General features: G+C 35.0%; 1 protein-coding gene across 1 annotated transcript in view; it reads left to right on the top strand.

The window, feature by feature from the left end:
* The first annotated feature begins 3,040 nt into the window (after positions 1 to 3,040).
* LOC128994164 (zinc finger protein 236-like) overlaps positions 3,041 to 27,538 on the top strand; it is a 41,494-nt gene continuing 16,996 nt past the window's right edge. The window contains exons 1-20 of the mRNA XM_054418500.1: positions 3,041 to 3,462; positions 4,457 to 4,599; positions 5,792 to 5,928; positions 6,350 to 6,752; positions 7,409 to 7,537; positions 7,794 to 7,861; positions 9,693 to 9,789; positions 11,531 to 11,668; positions 12,373 to 12,522; positions 13,726 to 13,846; positions 14,028 to 14,176; positions 14,644 to 14,728; positions 16,522 to 16,603; positions 19,463 to 19,595; positions 21,530 to 21,669; positions 22,085 to 22,260; positions 23,051 to 23,216; positions 23,699 to 23,927; positions 25,267 to 25,444; positions 27,078 to 27,175. Of these exons, the coding sequence (XP_054274475.1) occupies positions 3,339 to 3,462; positions 4,457 to 4,599; positions 5,792 to 5,928; positions 6,350 to 6,752; positions 7,409 to 7,537; positions 7,794 to 7,861; positions 9,693 to 9,789; positions 11,531 to 11,668; positions 12,373 to 12,522; positions 13,726 to 13,846; positions 14,028 to 14,176; positions 14,644 to 14,728; positions 16,522 to 16,603; positions 19,463 to 19,595; positions 21,530 to 21,669; positions 22,085 to 22,260; positions 23,051 to 23,216; positions 23,699 to 23,927; positions 25,267 to 25,444; positions 27,078 to 27,175 (2,946 nt within the window). The 5' untranslated portion in view covers positions 3,041 to 3,338. The remainder of the gene's footprint in view (positions 3,463 to 4,456; positions 4,600 to 5,791; positions 5,929 to 6,349; positions 6,753 to 7,408; positions 7,538 to 7,793; positions 7,862 to 9,692; positions 9,790 to 11,530; positions 11,669 to 12,372; positions 12,523 to 13,725; positions 13,847 to 14,027; positions 14,177 to 14,643; positions 14,729 to 16,521; positions 16,604 to 19,462; positions 19,596 to 21,529; positions 21,670 to 22,084; positions 22,261 to 23,050; positions 23,217 to 23,698; positions 23,928 to 25,266; positions 25,445 to 27,077; positions 27,176 to 27,538) is intronic.

Below are 27,538 nucleotides of genomic sequence, written 5' to 3'. Positions count from 1 at the left end.
AAGCTTTTAATCTATACATAGTAGTAATTTCTTGACACAATTTGTAAAATAGTCCAGTTTAATTCAATTCAATCACATAATTAAATATCAAACCCAGTAATGAATAATATTTCGTATTTTATTAGGCCTATAACGTGTTATAGAATCGAATACATTCTAAAATAGATAATTCCCAACTATTGATAAGATCGATTACCGTATAGGATAACTTATGAAAAATTCATCATAGCAATCGATTTAAAACGGTTGAATCGAATATGATGGTTTGGCCATAGTATGTAATGAACGTTTTTTGCCAAATTTTGAAGTTTTTTTTTCATTTTTTTAGTAAAATTTCCATTGTTACGCTAACTTTTAGTTTTACCCTAAAATTACCCTAAATCTACCATTACCCTAAACTTTACCCTAAGACCAGTAAATTACCCTAGAAAAGGGTAATTACCCTAAAAGTGGCAACACTGCTCAAAAGACTCGCGGACAGAACACTGGGGTACTTGTTAACCCCACTTTCCCCTCTTCGGCTCACATTGTTGCGATTCCCCTCGTTTCCCCTTCTCGTTCGAATCATGCTTATCAACTTTGTCTACTACTTCCGTAAGGTGGTTAGGTGTAAGTGTACCTAGCTGATAACATTGTTTCCTATTTTTAGGTTAGGATACAAATTAGTGTTTATAAACAATTTTATGGGTTCAAATTATAACAGCTGATTATGTAAGGCCTTATTATGTTAAGGCCTTTGGACTACACTATAATAAATGTTATACAGTTGATATATAATAAAAATTGGTTAAAAGTTAAATATGGGAACCCCTGTGATTAATTGTAGATACACCAAATGGAGGAATTGTAGATTTTTTAAAGAGTAAAATTCCAAAAACAATACAATTAATTGGAAAAATTACATAAGTAATTAAAAGAAAATAACTTGTTTTCCGAGTTCTTGAACGAGTTATTTTGGGATCCTTTCACAGCAAGTGCGTCATATTATACACAAGGCGAACCTATATCCTTCCCAAAGGTTCTATTGTAAACAATCTCATATTATTGGATTGCTTTGTCGCAGAGAATCTAGATCCTTCTCAAAGGTTCTACTGTAAATAATCACATAGGCCTATTATTGCTTTGTTATGATATGAACCAGGATTCTTCTCAACTATTCTATTGTTGAAATCGTATATATTATTGATTTGTTACAAGGAAAATCTAGATTCTTCTCAACAGTTCCAATGTAAAAGATAACAATATTGTATTACTTTATTACAAGAAGCACATGGACCCTTCTCAATCATTCTATTGTAACACTCCTGGCATTATTGCTTGTTACAAGGAGAATCTGGATCCCTTTCAAATATTCTATTGTGAACAATCTAAAATCATTGCTTTGTTACGAAGAAAATCTAGATCCTTCTCAAAGGTTCTATTAAAAAAACTTATATTATTTAAAAAATTACCTATTTATCTATCAACGCAAAACTCCATTTTACATATGCATACAAAGATGGCAAAACGTCACATTTCAGGCATATACATTTCATAAATGAAGATAGAACGGACTGAAAAATGACTAAATACATACGGTAAAAATGTATCAAATCTAACTACAATCAACAACAATATATAACAATTTAAAAATCATCATGGGGAACAACAAGTTCTGTAATTAGATAACAATGATAAAGAATCAAAAACAAGTAGTAACAATAAATTAGATGGGGACTCCTCTAACAGTAAAATTGCTTGGTTACAAGGAGAATCCTTCTCAAATGTTCTATTGTAAACTAATTAGATAACAATGATAAAGAATCAAAAACAAGTAACAATCAATATTAGATGGGGACTCCTCTAACAGTAAAATTGCTTGGTTACAAGGAGAATCCTTCTCAAATGTTCTATTGTAAACTAATTAGATAACAATGATAAAGAATCAAAAACAAGTAACAATCAATATTAGATGGGGACTCCTCTAACAGTAAAATTGCTTGGTTACAAGGAGAATCCTTCTCATAAATGTTCTATTGTAAACTATCTCACATAGGCTAATTGTTTTGTTGCAAGGAGAAAAAATGTAGCCCCTTCTCAAACTTTCTATTAGTACAAAAATTATCCAACCCGAGCCCACAAGCTATAAATCAAAACACTTTCAATTACAAGATGAATCAAAACTATTCTTCTCATTTGTACTACCATATACTCTACATACTGTACTCAGGAATAATGTAATTCCACACACAAAATATTTAGAACGCTCCATCATAATAAGCTTGTAGAATTTTCACCTTTCACAAAACTTCTATCAGAAATAATAAATTAGTTACGCACACATTTTTCTTATACTGACGTTGGAGGTAATTAGGACACCAAACATTATCTAAAATTACTGCTTGGTAGAGTCAGTACTACAGTATAGTTGTTCTTTAAAAACATAATGAATAAATGCAATATATTCTAATATAAATGCATGTATTCCAATATTTTAGATATAACCCTAAGGTCAAAACTGAAGAAATATAAATAAATTAGTGCATTCAGTCAAATGTGGAATGACTGGGTATTAAATTTGTGACAAACATAAGACAAAGCATCATTTTACCACCTGCAAATCAACCTTAACCCGGTGAACCAAAATAAATCCCAGTTTCTTTAACGGGCTTGACATTACAGGGGCGACATCATCCATGGTTTATGAAGAAATGTTACCCATATTTATCAATCTCAAGATTATCTCAAGATTCAAGATCTTTATTCGTCATTAAGTAATACAAGTATTACAATAGACATCGCCAAATTTTGTTTGAGTATTTATTATATACTGTAAATTCTCTGTAAAAGCCAGTATCCCTGATTATATAAAAAATTAATTCAACCTATTTTTATCCTATACAGTATATAGAACATAAAATGTAATTTCTTTTGTATGCTGGCAGCACTGAAAACCCAAATACCTGTAAGATAAAAACTCAAGTAAAAGTCAAAGGCATTTAATAATTAAATTGTTATTGTCTGTCGTCTCGTCTCGTCAGTCTGTCGTCCGTCAGTCACTGAAGTTTACGTTTTGCTATTACTGTATTATAATTAAATAAAAAGTATCCTACGGTAAAATCTGCATAAAATACGAAGAGAATTAACCAGTTTAAATGATGGTTCCATACCAATTTCGTTAAAACATTTGCAATAGGCTATGCATTTTATTTCAATTCAATGTTTTGATGCTCACGTAGCGTTTATGATTCACTGAACCTAGATGGATAGTGCTTATTTCTCATCTTATTTTTCACACGTGAGACTTAAAGTTTAACGTTATAAAATTAGTAACAAATCGGAAATCATCCACAATTATCATGGAGAACAAACTTGAGGAAATCAACCTAATGGATACTCAAATAGTTACACTCCCAAGTGACATGTTCAATACCAATCGGCTGATGTTCACCACATACGACGGCAATACAATATTAGGCACAGGTGAGAATATTCAATCTTGATAACTTACATCAAGGCTCACTCGAAAAATTAAAATCTCTCGACTATGAAGTAAACTAACAGCATAAAATAGGCTACATTCTAATTCTAGGCCTACAGGTTAGGATTTCATAGGCTATCTAAATAGGCTAACTTAGGCTATGTGTAAGACCTTATTCAGTTCACACAAATGAAAACACAATTGGCCTAGAATAGGTTTTTATTTGGCACTAACTTAGCCAAATAATGTCTGACCTAAAATTAAGTAGGCCTAGGGTCTACCTAATTTAACTTAATACTTAAGTTACTGAGCATACATTTAGTAAGCAAAGACATCCACAGAATATTTAGGTTACGAATATATTAAAATAGTTATAGTAGGAACACAAACTTTAATTACAGTACTGAAGGCCTCGTTTTTCAAAAGCCACATAGGTGGTATACTGTACTTACATTATGTTGGGGTACTTTGGTATTATCCCGAGGCTACCCTTATACAGCATGCTGCAGCGGTTCTGTTGGGTTGGGTTATCATAAATGGAAAAACATAGGTACATAGGCCTTAACTTACTGTCCAAATTTGACATGATTACAATTAACAGCCTTTGAGTTTCTGTACCCCAGAAGGCAGCGATGTTGGTAAGGATTGAGATGTATGCATTGCCGCCTCATGCTGCCATAGGCGGTGACAGGTGATGTGCACGCTCCGGTCAACGACCTCACCTTGGCTTACTTGGAGGGGATTTGGCGAGCGAAAGAATGACTCATCTGGTATGGTTTGATTCATAATGAAACAAGAAAAGTCCTACAAACATATTTATGATAACCCAACCTAACTTAACCGCCGCAGCGCGCTGTATAAGGGTAGCCTCCAGATAACACCAAAGTACCTACCTACCTATTTTGACAACATTGGTAGGTCTTTTAAGTAAGAAATATTTTGCACTTTTCTGGTAATAATAACACTTAACTTGATAAGATCTATGTAATATTTCAGATCCTCTTACATTGGAAAACATGGGCTTGAACTATGTCACCATCCCCGTCCAGATTATTCAGGAGCCTCCAATACAACAGCAGATCATTACTGAAGTCGCCCCAGAAGCCACAACGATATATATACCGGTAGATCAAAACCAGGTATGAGAAGGCGATTTGAAATTACCTTTTACTTGAACATGTAGTTGTACATATAGGATTTAGGCCTATATAGGCTAACATTGACACACATAAACTAAAAAGGCAGATCAATTGTTGAATAGATCTAATGATAACTGTGTTACTGACTAATACCAGCTGATTCTATAGCCAGGGACCAATATTTACTACAAGTCCAGTTATGGAGGATAGCTGTAGCGTATCCAGTTAAGCACAGGTCACAATAGGCTGGCATCAGCGGCGAATTGAAAGAAGTTGCTACTGTCAGCTTAATGTAACCACAAAATTCGCAGTTGACACCGCCAGCCGGTGAGCATTTGTAAGCGGCTGGCGAAGTCGGACATGTTCAACTTTAGGTAGCGAGGCAGTGGGGACCAGCGATCACGTGATCACTCGCACTCGCTGACGCCAGCCACCAGCTTAGTCTGACCACCTCTAGAAACATGCCAGCGGTGACCAAAGATTATTTTCTACACAAAACTACCTGTCTCAATTTTTTAAATTAGTGTTTTAACTACCTAATTCTAGCAATTCCTGGAATGTGTGGTGACATTCGTTAACATTTTTTTTATGTTTCTTCTTTTAGTTTTTGCAACCGGCTTGAAGAAACTCCTACTTAACTGATCCTTTTTTGTATCTAAGGCCTGGTCCACTAACACCTCTTCTTGTTATTAAGCATCTTTAAAAAGTAGTAATTTGCAGCGTAGAAATGACTGAGCTTAAGTGGTCGGGGAAGGAGACTATTGATTTCTTACATTTTTCTAAACTATGAGTGCTTGTGGAACGTTTCTTCAAAGAATTAGGAATGTCAAAGAAGCAGTTTACAGTGAGTCGATGCAAAACCTCACAGCTGTTCTTTCTCACACATCCTCAATAATCACTTAAAAGTATTCGTTACGAGGTCCCACCGACGCTGATCACCAGCAGCCGACAAGCAGCCTAGTGTGACCTGTGCTTTAAAAACCATCCAAAAGCTTCCGACTTACGATATTTCTGGATTACACAGAACGAGTTTGCAAAATACTAGCTGGCTTTTTAAAATGGAGCTTAACTTGTAATTTAGATGGATTACGATTATGATTTCCTGCAGTATCTGCATTTATACATTTAGTATCATGTTTGACATAAATAAAGGTTTTTTAAAATTGAGCTTTGCATATTTTGTCTGTTTCAGTTAACATACTTCAGCAATGGCCAGGTTATGATAACAGACGAAGGTCTTCTGACAGCTATGGGAGGTCAGCAGATTGTAGACAAAGACAGTCTGTTTATAACTCCAACGACTATGGGGGACTCAATACTCAAACCTGTGTAAGTTGTGGCAAATATTCAATCAGTATTTTAAAGTCCAGGCAAGTGTAAAATTACATTAATCTATTCAAAGTCTACTATTAATTTAGGCCACAAAAATAATTGGTGGAAAGCTCCGTCACTTCCAAACAGTAGTTTTTAACATCTTTGTTTCTGATTCTGTCTCGTCTTTTTTGAATTGATATTCTCAGGAATTTAATTTCTGAATCCTTTATTGGGCTATTTTATTTAATGTGTAGGCCTATATTTCTAGGCAATATGACAAATTGGTAAAAATTATGTGTTAAACATAATATTAACGTTTTTTTTAGTTTCTAAAAGGTGTTGTCAATCAAATATAGGCTGATAAAATAAAATGTTGTTTTAACTAGAACATGACAGATTCGTTGACAGTTTTGTTGTTGTTATATTGGTGTTCCAGTGGCAAAGACAATCTAACTCTGACTACCAACGGGTTGAACACTCTGGATTTGTCTTGTCTGACTACCACTGAAGATCTTCTACTGGAGCCTCAAGTACAGATGGAAGCAGAGCCTACAGAACATATCTGGATCCAGCAAGAACAACAAGATCAACAACTGGATCAGCAACAACTGCTGATACAGCAGAATCAGCAACAATCACTATTGCTGCAGCATCAACAATTGCAGCAACAACAGTTGCAGCAACAAATAATACAAATTAGGCAACAACAACAACAACAACAACAACAAGAAGAACAACAACAACAACCATCAACGTCTGCCACTGTCACACAGAAGGCTAAGGATAGCACCGTCCAGAATAAGGAATCTAACAAAGATATTCCTCCTCCTTTGAGAAAGGTGAGTAACACATAATGTTTTTGTTATATTTGGAAATAGTTTCAAAAGGGTAATGAGAAAAGGATTTATTTGTTATGTTAGCATCCGGATTATTGTAAGTTGTAAATGTGAATTGGTGTTAACAGTTTTGATGTAATCCAAAATGTTTCTAATGCTGCAACTTAGTTTTGACTTTCAATGTTGTCTTCAGACGTTCAAGGATGTCATGATAACTTGACACACAAACATCCTTTAACTTTAGTTGAATTTGCAGCATTAGTTGCAGTACTAGAAACATTTTGGATTACATCAAAGCAGGTATTCACACCAAATCATAAAAGGATACAAGCTAAAATGGTTTAAATTACCTTTCTCCGTCAACTATTCCTTTGTTCGTAGTACACTTATAGTCTAGAACCACTGCACTAGTGTTGAATCAAGTGTGAAGAAAACATCTCAATCCATCTAAATTGGGTCAACCATTTAGTAAAACACAACACAAACTCAGAATGAAAATACATTGAACTAGGGCTAATGTTTCATTACATTAGCTCTAAGACCAAAGTCGGAGAAGAAGAAATATCAAATGTCTATGCACTTAATTAATCATTTATTTTTGTTGGGTGTGTTCACTTATTAATTCACCCATAAATTATCATGCAATGTACTATTTACAGGGCCCTTTCAAATGTGAAATCTGCTTCAAGGAGTTTCCGCAGTATTCAAAATACAGGAAACACTCGCAACTTCATCTGGACGACAAACCACACAAATGTTCCGATTGCCCTGCGTCTTTCAACATTTCCGTAAGTTACTTAAGTTTTAGATTACTCGTAGGATAGTTTGATCATTTCTCAAACTTATTTGAATCCTATACAAATAATTTATAAAGATTCTATTCCCTACTTTCTGCTAATCAACCTTTTGACCGATACAACATTTAAATATTTTTTTAGTGTGTTTGTAATGATTAACTTTCTATCTTACGTTTCAATTGTATGATTAGAAAATAATTTGTTTATTGTTTTAGTGCTTTACATGATATTAATTATTTTTTTTCAGACGAACCTCATTTTACATAAAGCGATTCACAATCTTGATCGACTAGAGTGTCCAGAGTGCCTTAAAAGGTTAGTTTATTTGTAGTGGTCACGATCACAAAACCTCTCTTACCTGAATAATAAAGCCTGTATTATACAACGTTAACTTAAAATATATTGATCAAATTGTTTATCATAGGACAATAGGCCCTATGTAATTTTTATGTGCTTATGTTCAATGGTGAGCATCCGCAAAACCAGCTTTAGAAAAAAATTTTGTTATTTCATAATGTCTGGCAAAATCTTCTATGTCTACTTAACATTATTTCTGTTAGAATCAGTATTAGGAACGTCCACTATCAGTTTGACAACCTCTTGCACAGTCTCACGCAGATCTGCAAGCTAAATTTCTTCAGCTATTGTCACTCTCTTATTCTGACGAACCCATAGGATCCATACTTATGCAAACAAACGTCCTGTTCTTATGAACCTTCTTCATTCTTTTAGCGTTTTTCCATACACATCTCCTAATTTGCGATAACTTCAGAATTCTAATCACACAATACTATTCATGCTTGATTTTCGTCTCTATTGTTGATAGATGGCTTATGACAAAATCGATATAAAGGTAAATACCCCCGTCGCAGCAAACCTGCAGACTTAGCGAATTTCCATCTGCCTGATTGGATTTAAACTAAAATGTCCCCTAAAAATATCACATTTATTCCCTATTTAAACAGAATAAGTTTAATGAGTACTTAGGTTTGCTGCAACAGGGAGGGTAAAAAAGTTTTTTTTAATGTAAAATATTAAAAGGTACTGTGGTTTAGTAAGAAATTAATGTATTTTCCAAATTTGATCAAAATATGTTCATAAACAAGCAAACTACAACAGTTGACTTATTCTCCATAAGAATAACATGGGAATTTTAAAATTACAATTTTTTTGAATTTTCTCCGTAACAATCAGGCGCATAATAATGCTTCAATATACTAAATTATTTGTTTTTTTAAGCTCTACAAAATGGTTTAAAAATAAATTGTGAAATTTTTTGTTTTTAGGGTCAAAAATGGGAAAAACCTATTTTTACCCCATAAAACCCCCCATAAACCCCCGTTCCCACAGTCCGATCATGCTGGTTCGCGAACTCATTCAAGTTTATCCCGCCTTACACCTTTAAACCAAATTTTATCAAAATCGGACAAAAATTACTCAAGTTATCGTGCGGATGGACACACACATATATATATATATATATATATATATATATCTATATATAGATATATAAAAATTTGAACGAATGGTGTTTTTGGCCTCTGGGGACATCAAAATGAAAAAGTAAATCGGTCCCGGGCTTAGGTCTTACCATGAGACCTACGGTAATAGCTACTTTCCTATAGGGAAATTCGCTAAAATCTCCCCGAGTTTGTCTGTTTTAAATTATCTTACTTTGACATTGAGAAATCAGGGAATAAGCCGTTCTAGTCGAGTGTGCAGACTTCGGTCCCCGAGGTATCGGGTTCAATTCCCACCAATAGCCAATGAATTTTATTGAAGTGATAATGTCACCACCCTTTCTAAACCTAGCTTAAAATTGTGAAAAACAATTCAGGTCTAGAATCTAAAAGAATTAATGCAGAGATCTCAAATTAAGGAAAACTTTTGTAAGGAAAACCATTAGCATTATTCATTTAATTGTTGTAATACAGATAGTGATTTTAGTTGTAATTTATAATTTTATTTTACTAGAAAACAACTATTTAAGCCTGATAAATTCCAATAGAGTTAATATGATGGACTAAAAATTTAAAATCTTTAATGTTTGATTGTTTAGTTGTTTCTTTGATTGACCTACAACCTTACCTGCTTGGTTCATAATTCCACTCAATACATAGTTAACGTGTGTTGTTTAATACACTAGATTCAGCCGAGTGGCCAGTTTGAAAGCTCACATCTTCCACCACGAGAAAGAAGAGAGTATGTTTTGTACTGAGTGTGGAGATGAGTTTGGAAACCAGGTAAATCTACCGTAAATGTAAATTTTGTAAATACCTAGATATATGTACCTAGATATATATGTGTAAGGTGAGTTAGGGCTCAGTCAGTAACGGACTTCGGGCCCAAGGCAGCGATGTCGTGGGTTCGTATCCTGGTCACTGCCACAAACATTTAATCAGTACAGTTCACCTCTCTACTGTTTTTTTTATATTTTTTACCGAGGGCCAGGCTTACAAGTGACCATGGGATTGCATCGCAGCTGGAACAGCTTATTATTCTGCACACCTTCGTACTGTATACTGTACTGGCCTACCCCTTGCTTTTGCTGGATACGTTCCACGCATGGGCAGTTAGTCTATGTGGACGGGCCAATGCAAGGTTGAAAGAGGCCGCCAACCTCTTAAAAAAACCTGCTTGGTAATTGTTATAGGCTATGTATCGTTATGGTAAAGTAGACTTGTTCTTTTTGTTTGTTCGAGAGTAAAGAACCAAGAGCTTTGTAATTCAGTTGTTTTGAAAAAATATATGAAGTTATAATTATGTTTAATAAAATGAAATTCAAATTGGTTAAAATTAAAACTTAGTGACAATCTTGGTATCCATATGATATGTTCCACAGTAAAAGAGCAATATTTGGATATAGATTTGGTTGGATGTAGCAATATTAAATTATCTTCTAGTGTTGTGTGCATCTATATTCTGAGGACCGAAATACATTTTCTCATAACCTAAATAAAACCTACTTATTCTTAAGATTTTCACATCATTGATGCTGAGGAAATATGTTGGTTGTATACAGCCTAATTTCATAGATAAGATTTTGTTTCCTAGGACTATGTCTACAGTCTTGAAATTTGGCTGTTCTCATTTTCAACTAGCTTACCTGAAAATATTTAAATATTAGAGTCTAGGGGCTAATAGATACATAATAGAGAAGAGAAAACATAACACTCATATTCCGTCTAATTGGTCAAAGAGAAAAGTTAAGGTAGGAAGAGAAAACAAATTTCCCATCAACATACTCTCTGAAGAGTCCTACTCCATATACCTTTTCAAATAATGAGCTTTGTCACTTATTAGATTTTTTTTACCAGTAAAATGAATCAAAATTCATGTTTTCGGCCCCTGGACTATATTGTTAAGACAATAATAGGTTTTTTACATACCTCAGTCAAATAGTCCAAAAATGACATTGCTCAACAGCTTACATATTTCGTTGCGAAGACAACATTATCGAAGCTTGCAACTCGTCAAAAACACATTTAAAACAGGAACACGAACACAGAAAACATTAATACAGTACGAATACACGATTGACATTTAGATAGCGCTATCATAATACTGATTTGGTCCGGCGCGGCGCGGGGCTGGTAGCAGACTCCAGCCCCGCGCTCAGCCCCATTAGTCTGCTACCAGCCCCGCGCCGTGCCGGACCAAATCAGTACTATGATAGTGCTATCTAAATGTCAGTCGTGTATTCGTACCGTATTAATGTTTTCTGTGTTCGTGTTTGTGTTTTAAATGTGTTTTTGACGAGTTGCAAGCTTTGATAATGTTGTCTTCGCAACGAAACATGTAAGCTGTTGAGCAATGTCATTTTTGGACTATTTGACTAAGGTATGTAAAAAACCTATTATTGTCTTAATAAAATGAAGGTTTGACTACCTCCCCTCATGTGATCATACAAAGGTCACTGATAATTTTGTGAGCTAATCTGAGCCTTGTGTACCTGAGCCTGATACGATATGAGTTGTGCTGCAGATTCAGCTAGATAAACACATGAAAAGCCATGATGACGAGTGGGTGAAGCCTCCGGCCAGAGTCTATCAGTGTCCGAACTGTGACAAGAAATACTCCAAGGCCTCGGTGCTACGACAACACATCAAGGACCACTTCAAGGTAAATATCCTCCCTGCGACAAATAATCTTCCAGCGGTAAATAATCTTCCTGCAGTAAATAATTTTCCCGCAGCAAATATTCTTCCTACCGCAAATGTAGGTACACCTTTGTTTATTAAAAAGTCTTCCACTTCTTAACTAGCCTGTTAATATAACTTCAGTAAACCTCTCCTAACCTAAATAATGGGGGAAAGATTTTTTTCAGATAGGGCTCTGCGGGTCTTTGACATTATTGAGTCATACCAAGCCGACTGTTGGCCAAAAGCTCAGTTCAAACCAGAAATAGTTTTAAAGAAGCTCGGATTGGTTAATTCATATTAGAGATTCAGTATGTAAGCTGATGGATTTATGACAGTAGGAAGCTTCCGTGAAGATTGTTTGATTGAAAATTGATTGTTTCATTACGTTTGCAAGGGATTTTAAATTTAACCGTGGTTGCGAGCAGACGATGAAGATGTCCATTTATCCACGATCGCAATAACACTTATGATTTTGTCACGGCCAAGGGTGATATTCTAGATTTTTCTACAACCACAGGAGACGTTCACTGTGAACTTTTAAGCTAATGCCTTTGTTTTTGCCTAAAGCAAAGACAGGAAAACATGTTCATTTTATAACAAAAATAATAATTTTTTTATTTGGTAAAATAAGTAAACATTACAGAATTTATGGTACAATAGAGGTAAATATTATTTATGATCCAGGTAAAGGCTGCACTAAGTGCCAATAGCTACAACCGAGCGCTGCGCAGAGGACGGTTGCTGCACTCATGTGTCGAGTGTGGTAAAAGTTTCCAGAAACCAAGTCAGCTGATTCGACACAACAGGATCCATACTGGAGAAAAACCTTTCAAGGTATAGCATGCTATGTTTGATTTAGTTTATTTATTTATTTTTTGTTTAGTAAGAATGATTCTTAAGACCTTTTGGTATAGCTGCTACAAATGAGGTATGATTCCTTCCTCAAAGAAGACCAAAACACTCCTCACAGTCACAGTATCACTTTAATTATTGTGGTAACACCCTTCCCTTGGCATTAAATAAGAATAAAATTTAATAAACTTGAAAAAGGTGTGTCCTCAGATTTAGTGTGATTATATTCATAATATAGTTCACGACTGGGACCTAAAGTGACTCTTTTTGACATGAGCTTAAGTTAAACAACACTTCCGAACACACTCAGCACTTACCAAGCAATTACATTAAAATAGCCTACTAAAATATTTTGAAACAAATTTGGTTTTAAAAATTCTAGAATTAACTGTAAACACACTGCAATTGGTCAACAAACAATCAAACGTGCAAAACTACTAACTATCAGTCTCTTAGCCTAAGAAGGAATTAAATATATAGCCTTGAAGGAAACACTCAAGTATCATTTAATTAATTTAAATTGATATATTATTTAAAATGAAGTAAGGGAACTTAGGGTAAGTACATGTTGTAGAGAATTTACTTATTTAAAAAGTATTGGATTGTTTTCTGCTTTATAGAGCGAAAGGATTGGGTTCATGTTGCTGCAGGCCACTTTTGATTCTGTCGATGTAACTTCCAGAGGTATATAGGAGGAATACATTGTGTCGTTTATCCAGAATCATGTTTGCTAAACTGTAAAAAGGTTAGATAGAATACCTGTTACTGCCTTGGGTTTCCTTTGTTCCTCAAATGGACTTTCTCTTTTTTGAGACTCAGCACTTGTAATTTACTTTACTTACTTTACTCAGCTTATGTACAGAAGCATACACATTTTTGTCCCCTTAATGTTTGTGGTTTTTGTAAACTTAGACGTGAACATTTCAACAATGGTTTAATTTCTACAAGTTTTGTGCGACCTGATGATGATGTATCTACAACATCAAAATCCGTTCAAAGAATAGAGGTATCACAAGGAGCTACCGGGTATTCTTACATTTTTACAGCATAGGAGCGATAGACATATGTTGGATTACAAAGTCTCGATTATGGAGGGGAAGCTTTAATCATCTTTTTGTGATCTACTTTTTTATTCTAAGCAGGTTAAATTTTTGGTAGATTAATTGTTTTTGTTTTGTCTTGCAGTGTGATGTGTGCCCCAGATCCTTTAACCAGAAGGGATCTCTTTTGATACACATGATGTCCAAACACAAAGGAATGAGACCCTACCAATGTCAGTTTTGTAGTGCGGCTTTCAGCCAGAAAGGTAAGCTGTCATTTTGACTCTTTCCCATTCAGGTAAGTTTGCTATCTTCACAAAAATTGAATCATACTATCTTTACTCTGAAATCTGTAATAGTTTACATTTCAATCAAAGGCTTCTTTAAAAAATATTTATTCAAATTTGTAGTCACTAAGTTTATAAAACAGAACATGTATGATTGCAGGTAACTTACGAGCGCATGTGGTCAGGCTGCACTCGATTCCCAACACGCAAGAAACGGTGTACCAGTGCTCTGAGTGTTCTTGTGTGTTCCGTAAACTCGGCAGTCTAAACGCTCATGTTAACAGAATGCACACTCCCTCCGTACCTCTGGTACGTTACATACTCTCGTCCATGTTACCACTGTATATTTGTGTTTACAAACGTTAGTTAATAGTTCTCTTAACCTGAATGGGAAAGAGTCAAAATTGGCACAATAGACATAAAACATTATCTACACAAACATTAGAATATTTCACAAGCAGTTTCAACTAAGAAAGAGAGTTTTTTAGGCCTAGTTATTGTGATTTTCAAGGCCTAAAGACACCCTTTTTTAGTTAAACACGCTAGTGAAATATTCTAATTTTTTGTGTATATAATGTAAAGTTTTGCGAATTTTGCCAGTTTGGACTATTTCCCATTCAGGCAAACCTGCTATCCATATAATGTCAACAAAACCGCAAACACTATTTTTTTCTGACTTTTGGAAACAAAAAATACTACACTCAAAATATCAAATCTTAAAGGAGGTAAGCTACTAGGTTTATTAATACTTTTAAAGTTTTGTGTCAAATTTTCAGGCTGAAAAGAGATTACTTGAACTCCCTCAGTCCAAATCCAGCACAGATCAGGCAACCCATGGCACCAAAGACACTTCAGATAAAGGTGAGATGTTTTAATGACCATGACCTTAAATTCTAAATTGGTTATGTTTGCTGACGATACTTCTGCTATCTTCACCCATCCAGATAAATCAATGTTTCCACAGCTTATAAAACAAGAATTCCAAAAGCTGGAAAGTTGGTTTCAAGCTAATGGACTTTTACTAAATCAATCCAAGTCTCTTTTAATGAACTTAAAAAAAAAATATTTTAATAACAATTTTTCGCACGAAAATACCACTCTATCTTGCAACCTTGCTAACTCCACCAAATTTTTAGGAATAACAGTAGATCATAAATTAACCTGGAAAACTCACATAACAGACGTCATCAAAAAAGCTAAATGCTTTTTCCTAAAAACATAACCATAAAGCATATTTTGTAACTCTCATTCTTTCTAGATCAGTTGATATTTCTACTCTTATGATGGTATACTATGGATATGTTTATCCTATTCTCAATTACGGAATTATTTTTCGGGGAAACTCCGACAAAAATAAAAAAGTTTTTAAATTGCAAAAAAGAATAATTAGAACAATGTATTCTATCAAAGCTAGGGGTTCTTGTAAAAATACATTTAAAAACAACAATATCCTTACTTTTCTCAGTCTGTATATCTACAATTTATTAATTTTTATGAAACAAAATATTTCTAAATTTTCTGTTAATTCGGACAATCATAATTATAATACCCGACACAAAAGCTGCCTTTTATACCCTAAACACAAATCTTCAACTTTAGAATCTTCTCCCCACTACTCTGGTGTTAAGTTTTACAATAACCTGCCTGATTCGATTAAATCTGCAGCTTCCCTTAAGTCGTTTAAAAAACAGTTATTTAAGTTTTTATGTAGTAAATGCTGTTATAAGGTAAAAGATTTTTTCCACTGACTCTTGTACATTAGTTTTAAGATATTTGTTTTGTCACGATTATTGTATTGACACTATTTATGTATATTGTATACTAAATGAATAAAGGATAATTTGATTTGATTTGATTTGATTTAAAGATAATTTTGGTGTGGCCTGTGCAAATAATATTTTCTTTTATTTCAAAGATATAGTGATGCATTGTTAAATTTTAAAATAAATGTAAATGGGTCATGTTTATTTCAAATGTAACATTCTAGGTTAACTATAAGATCCTCTAAACTATAGGGTAGGTTTGGATAGGTTGTGTTGTTTTAGCAATCAACATGTAAATTTTTTCTTTTTTCAACATAGATAGCTTCCGGATTACGAACAATACAAACATTTTAAACCACTTATAGTCTAATTGTTTCATAGCATGTAGATACAAAGAAACCTCGATAACAAAACCCTTGATAGCAAGGGTAATTTTCAAATACCTTTGCATTTACATTAGCCTCTGTTTTTGCAAACCTCTTTAACAAGTCAACCTCAATTACAACTTGTAAGTCTTATTCTATGATTCCCATCGACTTGTTAAAGGGATTCTACTGTAACTTTATTAGATGTATATATAATTTATAACTGATTCTAGGTAAACTTTGTTTGACAATAGTACAAGTTATCAAAACTAATGTGTCGTCAATAGATTAAGCGTTGATTTGTTTTTTAAGAACGTCTTCCATATAGAAAAACTCTTTTGTGAAATTTTCTGGTTTTCATTCACCTTTATTATTGTCCGGTGATATCCAAGACTCGTTTATACAGTTAGACACACACACTTGCAATTGCCCAAGATATTAAGTCCGACGTTTTTCGGGTTCCTAACAATATTGTTTCAAAATGTTACATTACATCAATAAAATTAATTTTTATTTCGTGTTACAGAGAACGATGCTCAAGAGGAGAAAGATGGAATTAGTCATCAAGTGATCACCATCTATAATAAACTGGACGATGGGAGAGTCGAGTATGTAATTATAGTAATATTTTTATTGTTAAGTTTCATCATTAACACATAACTGTTATTTCAAGCTAATTAGTTATTTTTGCTTTCGTGTTGGATTTGAATAGGTTTACAAAATTGTGAGAAAAAAAATATTCTTCGGGTCTCTTGGAATTTTCAAGTTTGATGGCCAACAGTTTTCTCAAGCACAGAAAAGTAAAATACAGAGTATAAAAGCTTACTAGTGTACATGTTGCTCGAATTCGAGCAATTGCGAAGTGTTACAGGAGTTATTTCAAAACAAATAACAGTCATATTTACAATGAGTTTAAAAGAGTCAACTCAAAGATTACTGGTGTGTAGCTCAGACCATGTTTATCTTCGTCATTGATAAACCTAAAGCATTCCGGCCGGTTTTCTCCTTCCCACAATGCCTCGCTGTACAGGCAACACAGGTCATTGATAGAGGGCCAATTGAGAACGAAAAGTCGTTTTGGGAATAAACAAATTATAGCTACACAAAACAAAGATAAATGCACAAATTTTTGTTACAATCATGCTAACACTATCCGTCATAGCTACACAAAACAACGATAAATACACAAATTTGAGATAAAACCATACTAACACGATCCGTCTTAGGGGTTATGCTAACACAAAATCAAATAGTAAATAAATGTACTCAATGTGTTTCATTGGATTGAATAATAAATAATAGCAATTTATACAGCTGATCAAAATGTAAACAATATGTTCTTCATAAGGATAACATGGGACCTTTCAAAGCCACTTGGGCAGAGCCCAAGGGACTTTTTCAAAAATGTAAGGCCAGTTTGCAAATCTACGCGACACGCTCTTTCCAATGAGACGTCAACGGATAAAATCGGTTAAGAAATGGCGGAGGAGTTCAACCGACAAAGTTTCATGTAGCGTATTAATTATATAGATGGGACAACGTTGCCCTTTTAGTTCTGGAATGGTGGGGTGGAAATATACTTGTACCGAGCAAGGAAGAGGGTGAATGACTGAATGGTGATTGTTTACAACTGCAGTCGTAGCTCACAGGGTCATCCTACAGCATGAGCGCTGTAGCACGTGAATGCGAGGGTGGGAAGGAGAGCAGAGGAGGACAATGAATCGAATTTAATTTGCTCCAGACACCAGCGATTTGTGCTAGACACCACTTAAGTGTACCAGTGAGTGTTTCCTCTGTATCTTATTTATCTGTGGCTCGAGATAGCAATTTAAGATATCCATCACTACTGTGCTATGAGGATGTTTGGTTTCCTATTATGACAATAAGGAATCTCTCAATTAAAGAGTGTTTTGCTAACAAAACTTCGAACTACTGCTTGTTGCCAAATTGGCCTGCCCTCTGCTTGGACTCTAAAATACCAAGTGTACGAAAATGCATTGTAAAACTTCAAATTATTAAGAGATTCTCTAAGGACTGAGCTTTTATGTTGGATTATCGAAAGTTTCGATATACAGTCCAACCTCAGTATAACGAATCTGAAGGGACCGAACTGAATATTCGTTATATCAAGGATTTCGTTAAAACAAGGTTCGTTATATAGAGGTTAGGTTTGCAGGAATTTCGCTAAGTCGAGGTTCAGAACCAGCATCAGTCATTATAGGTCGGGATTTGACCTCATTAAAATACAATTATTAAAGTAGCATAGGCTACAATACTTTACAGTACAGTGTTTACATTGTACAGTAGAACCTAAATTATCCGGCATAATAAAGGGGAGGGATCTTGAATATTGCGCAATCATGACAATGGCATTGACCTTGGTACAGGTTAAAAGCTGTAAGTTTAAAATCACAGCTTGTTCTAACCCTCCTAAAACCTAGCCAAACACTGTATTGCGTAGTCATAAACCATGTAAAGAACAAAACAAAACAGTAGAAAGTTTTGTAAGCTACTGCTCATGATAGGCCGGTAGGCTACTTACAGTACAGTACTGATTTATCACAACAGAACAGAGGAATGTCAATAATAATCACCAACTATAGCATTGGTGTTGCTAGTTGAAACAAATCATATTGAAAACAATAAATTGTTAGATAAGTCATTATAAAAGTGTATAATCATAGCCAACTTAAGGATAATAAAAACACTCGTAAAAGGAATGTTAAAATAACGATGTTGCTATTCTTTCTCTTTGATTTTGTTTTTATATTCTTCCTTAGGTTTCTCTTTATACAAAAATTGTACAAGTCACCATAGTTATCCTATATCGCCCAATCACAGCTTACTAAACATTACGTCGTCATCATAGTCCTCAGTGAATGAAATCAGTTCTCAGTTGCAACATAGCGCGCGGAGCGACAGCAGACAAAGATGTAAAACGGAGCGCAAGCGATGATGTGACCTTTCCATTTAATTTGATAAAGAAACAGATTTTCCCAAAACAATAATTGGGTGGGGGATTTGTTATATCGAGGGAAAGACGTAGACAATTCGTTATGCAGAGGTTAAATTCGCAATGTAGAGGTTCTGACAATGATAAATTCGTTATATTGAGGTGTCTTATTTTAGCCGAAATCACAAAAAATTCGTTAAATCAAGGTTGTTGTTATGGTTTGTTCATTATGTAGAGGTAAAATATACATTGTGTCTTATGGAGAGTTCTAGGGGATTAAAAAAAATTTGTTATATCAAGGAATTCGTTATATCGAGGTTCGTTATATCAAGGTTAGACTGTATTAGGTGTTTGAACTACCGAGAGTAGACTGTATTTTCTTAATCAAAAAACCATCTGTACAGATTGTGCATTGCGAGAGATTTCAATTCATTTCAATTTCACCGTGACTGCTCACAATTATTGATATGCTGTCATTTAATAAAGTTAACACTTTGATTTGTTATTATTTCAGGCACACAACAATCAAACAGAGAAAGGTCGGGTCGATTAAGTGGCATCAGTGTACTTTCTGTGGTAAAGAGTTCAAGAAACCCTCGGATCTGGTTAGACACACTCGTATACATACTCAGGAGAAACCATTCAAGGTGAGATCTAGTGAAATGTAACCCAGAGTGAGGCAAAACCAGCCGATTGCACTAATAGGTGTATTTCTTTAGTCTATTGTGTTAGTTATGGGGTGTACAGGTGGCTGGTAGCATGGTCAGTAAGTCATATTTATAGCTCTAAAATCTTTCTGCAGTAAAAAAAAAATACCCCCGCCGCAGCAAACCTGCCGTCTAAGCGAATTTCCATTTGGCCGAATTGATTTTCAATTGATCTATTTAAATAACATTAGGTTTAACGAGTACCTAGGTTTGCTGCTACAAGGAAACTAATAAAGTAGTGTGTTTTTAGTAAAATATTTATAGCTTACTATAAAATAAATAAATTTGCCAAGTTTGATCAAAATATATCCATAAACAAGCAAACTACAACATTTTACAATATTCTCCATAAGAATAACATGGGAATTTTAAATTTACCATTTTTTTAGTTTTCTCCGTAACCAATAACCGTACAAAAACACTTTGATATACTGAATTGTTTGTTTTTTTAAGCTCTTTAAGAAGGTTTAGAGAAAAATTGGGAAATTTTGTGTTTTGAGGGTAAGAAGTGAGAAAAACCAATTTTTACCCCATAAAACCCCCCATAAAACCCTGTTCCCATAGTCCGATCATGCTGGATCGCGAACTCATTCAAGTTTATCCCGCCTTACACCTTCAAACCAAATTTCATCAAAATCGGATAAAAATTACTCAAGTTATCGTGTTCACGGACACATATATATATAAATCTATATATATATATATCTATATATATATACATATATAAAAATTTGAACGAATGGTGTTTTTGGCCTCTGGGGACATTAAAATGAAAAAGTAAATCGGTCCCGGGCCTAAGTCTTACCATGAGACCTACGGTAATAGCTTACTTCCCTATAGGGAAATTCGCTAATAAAAAATACACAAAACTTTTTTTTTCTTTTAAGTCTTTTAAGACACTAGGTTCTAGCTCGGAACTTTTTTACACATTACTTCAGGTTAGTCCTAAAGTTGGTGAGTGACTCAGTCGGTAGCGTCACGGACTTCGGGCCTAAGGCAGCAATGGCCACTGCCGCAGCTTGTTATCAATACAGATCACCTTTGTACTGTACATGCTCCCCCTTGCTTTGCTGGATACGTCCCACACACAGGCCCATAGCCTATGTGGATGGGCAAATGCAAGGTTAAAAGAAGCCGCCAACCTCTAACGAAAAAGGTTGCACATTATCACATGTATGATATCGATTGGTGATTGGTGGTATTTGTAGAGGCGTTAGTGTAATAGCCTAGTAAATACAACTATTATTATAATTAGAATAGGCAAACTTTTAAAAATCACAAAAGTGATAAGAAAAATATAATATACTTTTTTCATTTAATATAGGCTAGTCATCTTAATCAAGTGAACTTATAATAACAGTGAAGTAACTTATAACATTTTTTACACAACTCTAGCGTCACTACCACATGCCCATTGTTTAAATATTTTTATTTGTCATAGGACGCTAGGCATGAGCCTGCGATTGTTTTCACAATACTTCAGGCTAGACCTAGGGGTTGCGGCATTATCACTTAGATAAAATCCATTGGTGATTTGGCGGGATTTGAACCCGGGACCTCTTGGATCAAAGTCCTGCGTTCGAACCACTAGACCAGCTCGCTCCCCCGACATGCCTACTATTACGACCCTGAGAAAAGTTAGACTTAAAAAGAAAATGTTCCCATTTATTTACTTCTGAGTGTTGTTTGGGTTGAAGGTTTAAGTATCTTATTGTGACTATGTATCCTATACTTACATAAAAATAATAAAAAAAACTTAACTAACCAAAGTGATAGCTATATTTTTATATTCCTACCAATAATATTTTCCAAGCAAAGGCAACATGTCAAATATGAATTAAATAATATGTAGTGTGTAACCGATATTGTTTCAGTGTAAGATCTGCAACCGAGGGTTCACAGTTCGATCCACACTAGTCAACCACTTGAGGATACATCACGACGGCAAAGAACATAGGTGTGACTCCTGCGATCAGGCGTTCACTACTCCTAGCGACCTCAAAGCACATAAAAAGTAAGCAGCTAGTAAACATTGACTTATGGATTGAAGTAGACATCCATATGGACCAGCTGTAGCCTATTTTTATTGGAAAAAAAACTCATAGTAGACAGACTACAGGTCGTGTTAAAAAATAGGTTTATGATGAATGGAGGGTTGAAAAAAGTACCAATTTGCCCAATTGCACGAATAACTACTTTTCTCATTTAATTGAAAACTGCATAGGTTTTACTAATTGATATTGATTCATTTGTTTCTTTTGTGGTAAATCAAAAATATGCTTATTTCTGGTGTCAAAATTTAGAATCAAATCTCTGTCTAAAGGATGTTTATTTTTAATGCAATACGTTTGAATAGGCAAGGCAATATCACAATTTCCCTTTTTCAAAAGTAATCCCTACAGCTTTGAGATACATTATTTATTTTTTAGGGCAGAACATGGCAAGAGTGCGGACGATGCTCAAGAAGCACAAGTAGTGCGGGTGGTAGAGGCTAGTGCAGACGACACGCCACAGCAAGAGCCAGCTGATACAGCAGTCAGCGTAGAGCAGTCTGAAGCTATGATCCCAGCTGTATATCAGAGACCACTGGTCATCACTGATCAAGGTAACGGGTGCAAGATCTCCAATACGGAGACAAGTGTCCCTGAAACATTTCATAGTATATTCTTTGCTTAATAGCTGAACTTAACCCTTTGCTGTTGAGTTGGGATTTAAAACACAATAGACAACTCGTCTTTTGAGGGCAACATAGTAAATATGAGGTATTTCTATAAATCTAGGTCTTCATCAAGATCCTGTCGCAACAAAGCAAGCTAGTTTAAACCTGAAACCAAAATCGTTACCTTCACTTTATTTACTGCTATTTTAACCGGTTCCCAAAGGGATGATTATACCGGTTTTAGAATTGGACAGTTAGTCTTGTCATAGTTTTAAAAACGTTGGGAAAGAAATCTGACGTTTAAGTCAAAATGAATTACACCGTTAACGTAAATATTAAATAATAACAGAAACAAAACACGAGAGATGACACCTGGAACTAAACTCTAGGCTCAAGAGGAGAATCTTGATGACGGCGTCCGTGCTACGGGACTTATATTTTGACGATGTAAAAAGGTAGTGGGGGAGGATTTTGGAGGGTTAAATGAGGTTAAGTTGGTTTATGTGATAGACACAAGTTAGGTACAATAACTTCTGTGACTGTCGACTGGCAAAAACACATAATTTTTTAAAAATACCAGCGTGATCACGGGTGACGGTGATGATGTCTTTACGATCACAGGTGGTGTTCAAGATTATGCCACGATCGCAGGAGATGATGATGTCTTAACATTTGCGGAAGATCTATTGATTGCATTATTTTTTACTGCCACATAAAAATATTTTTGAACGTCTAGGTCTGATGCAGATAGTATCATTAAGAGAATTTCGGTCGTCATCCTCTGGAGACAGGCCGCACCAGTGTATGATCTGTGGTCAGAGCTACCGCAAGAGTAACCATCTCAAGGTGCATTTGCGGACACATTCTGGCGAACGTCCTTACGTCTGCAACCTCTGTAACAGGTAGTCTATACGCTTAGATTCTATTTGAAAACTGTGATATCCATAGTTGTTAACTGTGGCCACCAAAAAAAAAAGAAAAACATAACTTATATTTTTACTCATTCTTCACCACCAAAGCAAGTTCATTCCTAAAGACTATTTCAACAGTTTCCTATTGAGGAGGTAATCAACCTACCGATAATTTTGACCACAGTATACTCCCGATTAACCAAAGTTATTGGGACTGAGACTATCTCGGTTACTGAGAATCTCAGATAACACGGAGGTCTCTTAGATTTTGAGGTTAGGGGCTACGGTACCACTTTGGGAAGTCAAAGACTTGTAACGTATAGCAATGCATAGTTAATACTAAATGGTAAATAATTGATAATTTCATGGAAATTGTGTTTAAATAAAGCTAGCTGAGCTCTATTCATTTTCCTTAAATTCCTAACCAGCCACTTTCCAAATATATGTATTTCAATTTAAATAATGGTTGACAGATCGTTCACGTCTGCGGGTGTGCTGAAGGGCCACATGCGGACGCACACGATGCTCAAGACACACCGTTGTGGGACGTGTGGCAAGTACTTGAGTACTAAGGGCTCTCTTCAACGACACTTAGAGACGCACACACTCGGACACCCGTACATGTGTCCTTACTGCAACAGAACGTACAAGACACACAGCGCCTGTAGGAAACACATCAAGACTCACAAACTCGTATTGACTGTGAGTAAACCCTTGAAATAACCCTTAAAATATTAGACTCTTTAAACTAGGTGTACAATGCAGTTTGTCTGCTTGTAATATTGAGCAGAGCTAGCATACAGTAGAACCCCTCATATCCGGCCACCACGGGACCAAGCCCCTGGCCGGATAACGATTTGGCCGGATAAACCAACCTACTATGAAAATGACAATTCATACCTAATAATAATAGGTAATCAATATATGCAATCAAAAGTATCATTTAATTCTGTTCTGGGATCATTTTTAGAAAAATAAACATGTTTGTAAAAAGGAAAAAAAAATATTTGTAGGTTAAAGTCATTACTGTAAGTAATGAATGTAGGCTACAAATATTATGATTCCAGGTAACAAAACATATTAAATTGAGGTAAAAATGACAATAAATTGTACTTAAAGATCATTAGGACTTAAATACCACTTGCATTTCTACTCAACATTTTTAACCATTTTGTGAAATACAAAAATTAATGTACTCGTACTGTACTGTACTAAGCCCACTTTGGAAATAATCAGCCAACTGATCAGAGGTTAGGCCTACTAGCTCAACTGAGTATAGTGACTCAGCAAATAAATGTATAAACAAACAGATAAATAATTAGAACAATTTATTTTATGACTTAAGCAGTCACAAAGACTAGTGCTTGTACCTAAACGTCTGTAAAGTGTGAGAAAAAATTTTTTATATTGGCTTCCTGAAAGGGGCCGGATAAACAGAGGACCGGTAAAACCAAGGCCGGATATGAGGGGTTCTACTGTATTAAAATACTTTTCCAAAGTCAATGCTTCATCTGGTTCATATAAATGAGAAATCTACTTGCAGTATCCAATAGTACATTAGCCTAATTCCGGTGACCCTTGGTTATTCAATTTGTAGTAAATTATGCTCAACGATATTAATCCGATTGTTCTTCCCTTTTGTTCTGTATTTGTAATATAGTTTAGATTATTCATTGACTAACATATGTTATGACTCTTTTGTTTACCTTATTATTGTAACTTGCAAATAATGTCATAGCAACCAATAAACCCATAAAGCCCATGTTAAATTTCAAAAAATTTTAATTCACGTAAAGAAAATCCCTTTTGTCCGATTTGTAACATTTCAGATTTTTACTTTCCTATAGTTGGTTACTGTCTCCATTCATACTTGGCTTGAATTACATACTTTTGTATGTTCGCCATTTCATAAAAAAGTAAAGTATTAAAGTAATTAGTATGCTAAATTAATGGCTATTTAAATATAGACAGGAAAACAACAGCTGATTGTTATTGCACCATTATTTTTTAATCAGCTGTTTGGTTTCTTCTCTCCCAACAGGAGGTGACGGAGGACGAGGGACAGGAGGGGGAAAGTGAGGCAGTGGTGGATGTGGAGGAGGTAGAACCGGAGACGGGAACAGCATCGCAGGCAGACTTGATAGCAACAGCAATGCCTAACATAGAGGCTCTCGTTGTCAATGATGGCAATATCAGCTCGTCAATCATCATATCTCGAGGTACAGTCATAGACAAATAGAATAAATATAGACAGTCAGCTGTGCTGCGGTTAGCATAAGTTCTGGCGTCCACTGCTAGGTTTTCCGTGTAGTTATGGCGCACACCGCTGCAGCGTCTGCTGGTAGCATACGGCTCCTGCGCCCCTTGCCTGCTGCGGTGTGCGCCCTAACTACACGGCAAACCTAGCGGTGGGCGCCGGAACCTTCCTTTGACAGTCTATATTTATTCTATTTGTCTATGGTACAACTTAGTAATTCTTTCAATTTGTGAATAAAGAAAATGTTTTGATGAATATTTCAACTCACAACACAACTTTATATTTTATCTGTTGCCAAACTTGTGGTTGTATGTTTTGTACTTTGTCTGAGAGCATTAAATTGGATTAGTTACATGGGGAGTCACATAAGTAAAGTTTCAAACCCAGGAAGAGGTGTTATGGGATAGGCCGCTTCAGTATGAGACCCAAGGCGCAAGAGGTTGTTTTGGGTTTGAAAAAATAAAAATAATAATTCTTGCCAATAGGCGGAGGCACAGATATCTCTCGAGCCGTTAGGGTGTAACATAAAAATGCAGGCTTGATTGTGGGACAAAATTTAAAGAAAATCAGAAATAACTTCTTTTCTCAAAAAAATCTTTTTTACCAGATATTTGTCATTTTGTATTTTATACACAAAAACTTAAATCTTTGTATGCATTTAACCGATCTTATAAAAACTTCTTGTATGTTAGGGACCTATATTAGAAAAAAAATCAATTCGGTCTGATTCAAAACTTTAAAGTGGCGACCTTTTAAAATTTTTGAAGTAAAAGTCCATGAAAAGAAACAACTTGATCAAAGTTTTACACAGCATCAAATTGAAAGCACTTTAAAATGACACTTTCATTGTAAACATTTGTTGGTAAATAAACTGGTTTTGGCTATTTTATTTTAGTACTTACTTACTCTTACTTCTGTGGCCATGGAAAACATAGGCGGTCTTTGACCTCGCCAACCATGTGCCTCCAGGATCCTCTGTCTTCTCTAGGTCTGTTCACATTTTTCTTTGGTCCTTCGTAACCTCGCCAACCCATCGCGTTCTTGGTCTTTGCAATGGTCTCCTGCCCCCCCCCCCCCCAAGTACCTCTTAGCTCCTGCTTTACCATCTCTCTCACCTCTGCGTTGAATGTCAGCCATCTCAACCTTATACTCTTTCTTTACCACTTACAATAGCTGGTTCCCTATACAATTCTCTCAACTTTCTAACTCCCCACAAATCTTTGTCTTTTATTGGTGCTAAAATCATTCTAAAAACTTTATTTCCAAAATTTATAAGTCTTTTTTGGTACCTTTTGGTGAAAGACCAAGTCTCTGGACCGTAAAACACTACTGATTGCACTATGGTTTTGTACATTTTTATTTTTGTGATTTTTGAAAGAAGTTAACTTTTGAATAATTTTATTAGGCTCCAATATGATCTTTATGCTGCCGTGAGTCTTGTTTTGAATTTCAACATCTTCTCAGTTATTGTGATTGTTACTCAAGGATATTTAAATATGTTTTTTTTCTGAAACCTGTAGTTACTTCTACTAACTACTTAAGTATAAATTTCTAAATGTCTGCCTGCCATACATTAATGATTGTTGTGTTTTTAGTGGACGGAGTTGGTGAAGGCATTAGTCAGACCCTGCATGCTGATGCCAATGGAACGGTAACTCTTCCCAACCTCTCTGGTCAAGACACACTCACACAGGTAAGTCACTACAATACAATACTAATCTTATAGTATTTAATTTTCAATTTTTTCTTCTTATCCCTTCCCAGAGGTCCTATAGTATGTATAGATGCAAAATTATTTTACCGTACTTAAATATAAACTAAAAAATATTTTTTTGTATCTATAATTTGTAGAATGTTGTAAATTGTTGACCTATATAGCACTTATGTCCAAAATATTTTTTTAACTTTTTAGTAATTTTTTCTTATGGTAGGCTACTTTTTTTATAACATTTTTTAGAATTAAATTTCTTATTCTAAAAAAAAAAACATTCCTAGTACATCGGTTATACATATAATTGAATAAAAGGATGTTTTTACGAAGATTAATGATGTTATA

Source organism: Macrosteles quadrilineatus, unplaced genomic scaffold, assembly GCF_028750875.1.
Source record: "Macrosteles quadrilineatus isolate MER2022 unplaced genomic scaffold, UCM_ALF_1.0 Scaffold_1__1_contigs__length_201487025, whole genome shotgun sequence".
Classification (NCBI taxonomy): domain Eukaryota; kingdom Metazoa; phylum Arthropoda; class Insecta; order Hemiptera; family Cicadellidae; genus Macrosteles; species Macrosteles quadrilineatus.
This window is presented reverse-complemented; position numbering and strand designations above follow the sequence as displayed.